We start from the raw sequence: 9,072 nt of genomic DNA, 5'->3' as shown, positions 1-9,072 counted from the left end.
TCCACCATCTGAAATTAATCATCGTTTCCCTATTCATTGCGAATGTATCGCTAATATTTGTATACAAAATGGCAGTATTACTATTGCATGCTATTGTCATTGTCTGTTCATATAGATCATTAGCCTTAAGATAAACTTCATGTTGTCATAAATATTATCGTGTATTGTACACATGGTTGTTGATAATATTATCTCAAATATTATCTCAAAAATACAAGCTGAAATATGCTTCTTTATTGCGAAGTTTTTTGAGGTCTTTTTCCGTCATTAACTAGAAAATAGAAGAATTGAGACTTTAGATGTGAATTTGCGCCGATATGCGCAAACAATCTTTAATGTTTTACTCTGTCTAATGCCAGCGAATTTTACTTATCAGTGGAAGAGCACTGTCAGTTAATAAGTTAACAAGGCTATCTGTCAGTGTCTCTTGTTAACCCATTAACTTGCAATGCACCCAAATGTGACTTACGTTAAGATAGACTTACTCGAAGTTTCGCATTTGTTCCTTCGTGGTTATGAATACTACTGCAATCACGAACTTTGGTGAAATGACTTAGGACACTGAAAATCATAAATAAAGTTGGAATATAATCAATTTCTATACGATAAAGCTATTGTAATCGCGCAAATGATAAATCTCATTGCTCAGTATAGGACTCTTCAACAATATATCTTAGGCAATACCTTTTGCTAAATTTAGATTCTGTGATCGCGTTTTTATCGTAGCAAGGTCGACATAAAGCTTTATTTTTGTATTCGTAGTAATCGCCTTTCGGTTCTTCGTTGCAAGAACAACACTAGATAGAAAAATAAGATTCTGTAATTTTTGGGTTTGATCTTTAATTATCAACTATATTCCTCTGTTTATTCTATGACTATCTTTCAGTTCTAAACTGTTCTTCCTAGAGATCCAGTAAGGATCATCTCGTATTGATCTAGTGTTACTACATGAGGAAACCAAATACTAAACTGGATATACAATTCAAAAACTATATTTCCCATGCCTCTACCTTATCTTTCTCCCCATTTCCAGTACATTTCATTCGTATTGACGTCACCAAGGTCTGAGGTCCTCCGAACGACCCAAGATATTTCACTTTTCTGTTTCGAGGCACTTTGTGTTCGTACGTGCCAGGTCTGAATGGAATTTACAAATTTTTTCCCTTTTAAGGAATCGTAAATTTCCTTGTCATATCGACACACTATAGGGCATTTGTTAATTAATTATGATTTTTGGCACTTCACCCGATGTAGGTAAATTCTAGAGTTTAAAGGGTCTTAAATCTTAATTTCGAGTGGAATTATACACACTTCAAATTCAAGCCAGGAAAAGTTAATGGAAAAACGAGTGATGGGAAAGTTTGACTCATTTTTCCATCAACTGTTCCTGGCTTGAATTTAAAGTGTGTATTATTCCTTTTATTAATTAATTAAATATATTTAACCAACCATCAATTAACAGTTTAATTTGGTTTATCGCTGAGACATTTTTCAACCAAAAAACTTACCCTGGCAAAACAGGTTCCCGTGACTAAATTGAGAAAAAAAGAAAAAGTATAACTCAATAATTGAAAAAAATTAAAATGCCTCAAGGGCTTGTTTTGGTCCTTTGGGGAATGTAGGAAAGTCCCTTACGTAGTTTGTTCGAAAGGCGTTTAGCTTAAACGGTGGATAAGCCGACGTTTAAAAATACTCTCGTAGTTCTTTTAAATGACTGAACCCACATAATTTATTAAGTATTAAATATGTATTTGTTCAATAAATACATGAGTTGAATTGAATTTGTTTCCGATTTTCAACCTATCCACCGTTAAGCTAAACGCCTTTTGAACAATCGGCCCCAGTATAGTAAAGAGGTTTCCCTGTTGAATATACCACGTGATCTCGTGGTTTCATACATTAGCCAATCAGCGCTTAGAAGTCATAATTAACAATATACTTCTCGCAGTATTTAATCGAATGTATCACTTTTGTTCTTTTTGAAACTAGTCGAAATTTTGTGATTATGTTTATTTGTAAGAGCTGTAGCTTTGACATAAATTTGAAACAGAAATAATGTATATTTCACGAGATATTAAGTTGTTTTAATCTCGGCTAACTGGCCTCGTATAATATCCTTTTCATACTTACATTTGCGCTAACTGGTGGAAGCCGTGAAGCGCCTGTTTGGAATGGCCGAAAGGCGTGTTTAAATTCTCGTGGTTTGCCGTTGATTTCTTGATGGGTTTGAGGTCCTGGTGTATCAAGCTACAAATAAAATATGCCAATATTACACAACGGAAAATGGACATTGTAATAACAAAGAAACATTTCTTTTCGCTTTAAAATTCGGGAGAAAAGTTTCCAAAATATCATCATTGTTATATAAATGCTTTAACTTTCATACATTCGTGTTTACATGCTGTGAAAACAATCGCTTTCAAAAGAAATCACTCGAGGATACGACAATTGAAATATATGCAAGCCACAATAAAGCCTTTATCTACGGCTATGAAAATAGAATGATTTGTCATAAGATCCCTGCAAGATCTTGTCATAAGATCTTGCCGTCAAGATCTTATTAAAATCATGCAAGATTTTGCCATATAATTGTGTATTATTTCAATGAATACAAATGTGAAATGGTAGCGTTTGTATATTCAAACGGTTCAAAATTATATCAATACTTTCTGAACTGTTTTTTTTTGAAAATCTTTCAAAGCTTAGCATTCGGCGAAATGCTTTCATTGTGCGTGTTGGTCAAAAACATTAAAACAACGAAGCTTTCTTTTGCGGGAAATCGACTACAAATTTGAGCAAATCAGGATGGATTTTGTTCCCAAAGCAACCAATAAGAGAGCGAGGTTATGCTGATGTGGTGATGGAGCCTCGAGGCGAATTCGAGAATCACAAGAAGTGATGGTTGGAAATTTGGAATATAACTTGTCGAAATAGTTGTCTTAAAATTCGAATCTACCGGAACAAGATTTTGACGAAACTATAGAAGAATATCATAGGAGGCTGTAGAATGCAATTACAGGTAATTTCAAGTAAAGATATTTCTATAAATGCCTCTATATTTGCCGATATTGAATTTGACAATGCTAGTCCATAGTCATATAAACAGTCTTCAAAATAACTATTGCTGATCGCTGCCTTAAATGAGGATTGGTTTTGCCCGCTTTTCCCCCTTAAATCTCCTTAATTTTTGTTCAGTTTTGCCGGTCAAAGTTCCGTCAAAGCTATGCGCGTATTTTCAGTGTTTTAGAACTTGTATTTTTTGGGCAAACGCGAAATTTTTAGCACGATGTATTTATAATTATTATTACCACGAGTCATTTATTTATATACTGCAAGTTTCGTTCGCTCTGATTGAATTTTTTCTAGTTCAAACAAGCATGTATTAATAAAGATTTTTGAGATTATTGCTTGCCCCTAAAGCATGGTTACCGGCCGGTGGTTATTGCATGGTTAAGTTATTTGTGTAAGCTGGCCTTTAAAACAAAAATAGTAGAGTTTCTATGAACTCTGGTGTCAAAGTAATGGTTCTGATGCGGGAAGGCATTAGATAATCGAGGTTAACTTGACTTTTCAGTGTACAAATTTTAATCTGGGCAGTTAGATCGCACTTCTGTTAAATTTGTGCTCTCAAAATTGCATATTCTGCATTAAAAATGTTTAAAGAACCATAATTGCTTCTATTTACAAGCATTTATCGATTATTATAGATGAAATTTCAGCCTTTGTCATGTGAAATTTCAAAAATAATTGCCTTCAGTCAATGCCAGTCGTTAAAATATTGGTTTTGGGGCATATGAAATCTATTTACTTACATGTAATGGTTTCTGAAATCTTTCGGCTGTCCTTGCACCAAGTGAATAGCCTTTCTTACATCCCGGACGGTGTTCTAATTCATATGTTAAGGTGCTAACCTATGAAGCAACATTGCAAAAAGAAATGGTAATATGTGAGATGTACTATAGACCTGTATAGTTGATGATCAGTTCATGGTCACACCTATGGGGTGTGGGCCCTGGGGTATAGGAAGTGAGGCATAATTGCCCCATCCACAATTACTCAGAGTACTGGATTAATTATAAATCCTACAAATATATATATATAATATATTCTGCAAAATTCACAAATGTGTGGACATTAGTTTCTCATGAGCATATATGTGAATTGTCTTTCATTCACTGAAGACTTGGATGCATATGAAAATAGGGATATCTATGGTGGTACCAAACTGTTTTATTAATGAAGTCCTAACGAGCTTTATGCAAAGTCTGATTTATAATACTTACCTCATCATTGTTGTAACGACCTGGTCCAAGGTTCGGTGTCCTGGGTATTCGCAGCTGATTACCAAATCTTGTTGGTGGGACTTTTAGTGGTAGAAGCTCACGATCTAGCGTTGTGCCAAATGCTATTGAGGATTTTCCTTTAAAGAAATTAAGAGTATTGATAAAAGTCAACATTATACAACAACTATTAGAATGTCAGGATTCTACTGGATAGCTCTATCAGTTCTAAACTGTTCTTCCTAGAGATCAAGTAAGGATCATCTCTTATTGATCCAGTGTTACTACAGGAGGAAACCTAAATTAAACTAACTTTATTTATACTGGATAGCTCCATCAATTCTAAACTGTTCTTCCTAGAGGTCCAGTAAGGATCATCTCTTATTGATCCAGTGTTACTACAGGAGGAAATCTAAACTAAACTAACTTTATTTATACTCGATAGCTCTATCAGTTGATTCAGTTCCAAAATGTTCTGGTTTCGTAGAAAGTTCAAGACCGATATATTGTTTCAACCATAGCATTACTTTATATTAGTCTTATTAGAGATTGTTCCTACCTTCCACAGCACGGGTCATTGCTCACAGTAACTCACGACAAAATCATACTTCACGGCAAAAACCAACAGTTCATTTTTAATAATTTTACATTATAACTTTCTTCTTTATGTATAAATTGTGACAACCGCGATTGTTTTTGTTGACGTTTTGTTGCTATAACAACGAAGGTACGGCGAGTTACGAAGTCGATTTGCGAACGCCCGAAGATATTCCCGCGGGTTTCGTGGATTTCGCGTGTAAGCAATATGAGCGAATCTTCCAGAGATTTAAAAGCAAAGTCGGTGAACTTTTTCGATTTTCAAACATTGCAGAAAGGACCTTTGCAAGTAGAGATCATCTCTTTACAAAGATTAAGGTAAATATTACACTCAACTATCTGGAATATATCCTAAATATTCATTTTAAGCGGACTTTGTGATCGAGAATAAAATAAATATGCAAGATTGATGCATGAATCGTGCTAAACAATTCCTAAATGCAAGGCTTACACGAATCTAAAAAGTTACCAGCATATTTTCGACTGGTCGCCTTAATTGTAGTAGCTGATGGTCTAATTTATAACTTGTCTATTAAAATGAGACTAAATCTTTATTCAATTTGTTCAAATATTAGGCTTATAACACACATGAAGTCTGGACAATACTTTGTTACATATTGCTGTACTAAGTCACTATGTTTAACGTTTTATTTCAGCTCTTTTGCCTTAGTGAATTGATATCAGGACCTGCATTGATAGCAATTGAATAACTGAAGCAGCTATCCTGACAAAATATGTTCTTATATAAATAAATAAGACAGTGGACTATGTGAATTTAATCTATTTAGTTTTTAACTAATATTTGATTTTCATTTCACTATCCAGCATTGATGGGTGGAGCGAGGTCAGCACTGAGACAAAGTCTGCGTGGCCCTGTGCAGATGCAAGGCAGATTGATAAAGTTTTGGATGGCCAACCTTCGCTGGCACCAAGACATGAAACAACAAAAGACCTGCTTGATAGTGCAAAACAAGGTAAGGATTGTTAGACTTCATTAAAAGTTAAATATGCCCTGATGCCCCATTTTGTCATTGTATAATGAATAAACCTTTTATCATGTTCAATGATTTTACATGTGCATTAGTGGAAGAGTAGGTACTGTCAGTTAATGAGTTAAAAAAACTATCTGTCAGTGTCTCTTGTTAACCCATTAGCTTGCAATGCACCCAGATGTGGCCTACTTTAGTTTTTTATTCTGTCTAATGCCAGATGATTTTATTCATCAGTGGAAGATTATTGTCAGTTAATGAGTTAACAAAACTATCTGTCAGTGTCTCTTGTCAACCCATTAGCTTCCAATGCACTCAGATGTGGCCTACTTTAGTTTTTTATTCTGTCTAATGTCAAATGATTTTACTCATCAGTGGAAGAGTATTGTCAGTTAATGAGTTAACAAAACTATCTGTCAGTGTCTCTTTTTAACCCATTAATTAGCTTGCAATGCACCTAGATGTGACCTACTTTAGTATTTTACTCTGTCTAATGTCAGATGATTTTACTCATCAGTGGAAGAGTTCTGTCAATTAATGAGATCTGTCAGTGTCTCTTATATGTTAACCCATTAGCTTTCTATACACACAGATGTGACCTACTTTTGTATTTTACTATGTCTAATGCCAGATGATTTTACTCATCAGTAGAAGAGAACTGTCAGTTAATGTGTGAAAACTATCTATCTATAAAATTTAGAAAACCAAGCCAAATTTGATTTACATAACAAGAGAAGTGAAAGAATATCTACAGCTCTTGAAACAAATCCGAGTGGACTCTGTTGACGTTCCCGACAAGGTTAGCATGTTTAACTTGTTTATTTCTGCTTTGGCTATGATTGTAAAAATGTACTCACTTTTCCCATCATAATTTTCGAAGAACAACCCTCAGCCTGCAGAGGAATCCTTGTCACCAACAGCAGCTACAACAAGGCTTAGCACTGAGGAATTGACATTGTTGCTTCAAGAGCGAATGAAACCCCAGATGAATGGACAGCAGAGAAAATTGCATCACATTTTAAACTGTCCACGAATTCAGTTGAAAACTTGTTGAAACACTACAATGATTTTAATATTCATGTTGCCCCAAAAATTCCTGAGCCTTTGGAAGAGATTACACATTGAATATTAGCTTTTTAAGAATGCTTGTATACTGGTGTAAAGTAGTATGTATCCTATCAGTTCTAAACTGTTCCTCCTAGAGGTTGAGTCAGGATCATCTCTTATTGATCCTGTGTTACTGCAGCTAGGTGGAAACCTAAACTAAATTAAACTAAATTAACTCTATTTCTACTGGATAGTTCTGTAACTTTTCTTCCTAGAGGTCCAGTAAGGATAATCTCTTATTGATCCAGTGTTATTTACTACAGGTGGAAACCTAAACTGAATATATATATATATATATATATATATATATATATATATATATATATATATATATATATATATATATAACAAATGCTTTTTATCTGTTGTAGATTGAAGAGTGCTCAACACAATTTTTGTAGAGCGATATTTATTTATTTAATCTTAAAACAGTATTAGCTGCTACTTAAAGTTTCATGCTTCTTGCAATCATCAGGCAACTGTTCACAGTTCAGTTTGATGACGCTACTCAGTTAAAAAACCGTTAGTGAGTAGCGTCACCAAACTGAACTGAACTATGAACAGTTGCCTGATGATTGCAAGAAGCATGAAACTTTAAGTAGCAGCTAATACTGTTTTAAGATTAAATAAATATATATTATATATATATATATATTATATATATATATATATTATATATATATATAGATATAGATATAGATATATATATATATATATATATATTATATTATATTATATATATATATATATATATATATTATATATAATATATATATATATAGATATATTGGTGAAATTCATGAATAATTAATAAGTCTAACTTGCAATCATTGCGCAGTATTTTGGTCACATGTATACATCTGTAATTCTCCGTAAAGGTCTCATGAATTGCTAATTAATATATTAACTTTGATACAACCAATCTTAATTAGTATTCATAACTTTGTTACACAGATGCCCTAATATGCATTAATATGCATCAGGCTGGCTACGCCTCAGGGCCTGAGCTAAGGTTTTATAGTTGACCATTAAACTATATCCTAATTTTTCTTTTGTATAATTTATTCTCTAGTTTTGCTGGCCCATTGCGCGCTATTTACTGAAATTTCTACATCAGCAAATGACAGAGCCCAACTGCTGAAATACAGGTAATTTCATCGAAATTTGCCTGGATTTTGTCCCTTACTTTCAAGTCACACACTTTTTTTGGATTCAAATAGTTTTAAAAATATTTTTAAGTGTTTTTTAAGCCTGTTTCTTTTCCTTTTTATGTTATAGTCAGATAGCTTCAATCATGGGATCTTCTGCCGTATTTGTTGCCGATTATGTGTCAGATAGTGTGAGTAGCTTTTTACCTCAGTAAAATCATCTGACATTAGACAGAGTAAAATACTGAAGTAGGTCATATCTGGGTGCATTGCAAGCTAATCAGTTAACCTTGATTTTTACGTTGTTCACAAAATTCAACACTGACTGGTTTTCAAACCTTTATATAGCAAAATAATTTTGTCGATTTTCAAATACTTTGCGTCATTGTGGCAATAATAAGTTGCGTGGCCATGTGTTATGCTGGGCTCAATGTGAAAGTGGACAAAAAATATGAACCAGTTATGGACGAGAAAGGTATAGGGTCAGCTTGTTTCTTATTTTTTGTGTTACCAACGGTCAGAACTTCAACAATTTTTTTCCCAGGGGACAAAAAAAATGGGCCTACATCAGTGTCTTGGTGGTCACTAACCTTTCAAATATGCATTACAGAAGAATTTCGGTGAGTAATTTTTGTCTTAAAAAACCATGACCAGCCGACAATTTTAAAAAGTAAAGTAAAAAGCAAATTCCGAACAAACAAGACATCTTGAGAATCAAAATATAATTCAAACAAGACACAGATTGAGACTGTAAATTTTCGACTTTATTATAAAGTCATCTTCAGACAGAATGAAATACAATACTTTACAACGCATATATATACAACACAGAGAGAGAGCGCACGTGTCAATCCAGCATGTAGGCGGAAGGCCGGTAAACCAAGCAGAGCGAAACATGATAAGGTTGTGAATAAAACTAAATATGTATGCTATATTTACAACAATATGTTT

The 9,072-nt window shown here is 33.7% G+C and overlaps 1 protein-coding gene and 1 long non-coding RNA gene across 2 annotated transcripts; one reads left to right on the top strand and one right to left on the bottom strand.

Moving 5' to 3' along the window:
- Positions 1-146: 146 nt before the first annotated feature.
- On the bottom strand, positions 147-4,963 carry LOC114535150 (protein pitchfork-like). Its single transcript, XM_028556533.1, has 9 exons — positions 4,840-4,963; positions 4,284-4,420; positions 3,813-3,911; positions 2,131-2,247; positions 1,509-1,531; positions 1,011-1,137; positions 685-797; positions 486-561; positions 147-271 (listed from the first exon to the last, which is right to left on the bottom strand). The coding sequence occupies exons 1-9, from the start codon at positions 4,856-4,858 to the stop codon at positions 206-208; spliced, it is 777 nt and encodes a 258-aa protein (XP_028412334.1). The 5' UTR covers positions 4,859-4,963; the 3' UTR covers positions 147-205.
- A 3,051-nt stretch (positions 4,964-8,014) lies between these two features.
- LOC114535169 lies at positions 8,015-8,753 on the top strand. Its single transcript, XR_003688205.1, has 4 exons — positions 8,015-8,121; positions 8,252-8,312; positions 8,470-8,596; positions 8,666-8,753. It is a non-coding gene; the product is annotated as an uncharacterized LOC114535169 (long non-coding RNA).
- Positions 8,754-9,072: the final 319 nt, after the last annotated feature.

Source organism: Dendronephthya gigantea, unplaced genomic scaffold (assembly GCF_004324835.1).
Source record: "Dendronephthya gigantea isolate DGI-Jeju-01 unplaced genomic scaffold, DenGig_1.0 000111F, whole genome shotgun sequence".
In the NCBI taxonomy this organism is placed as follows: domain Eukaryota; kingdom Metazoa; phylum Cnidaria; class Anthozoa; order Malacalcyonacea; family Nephtheidae; genus Dendronephthya; species Dendronephthya gigantea.
The sequence above is the reverse complement of the archived record's forward strand: the minus strand, read 5'-3'. Positions and strand labels throughout refer to the sequence as shown.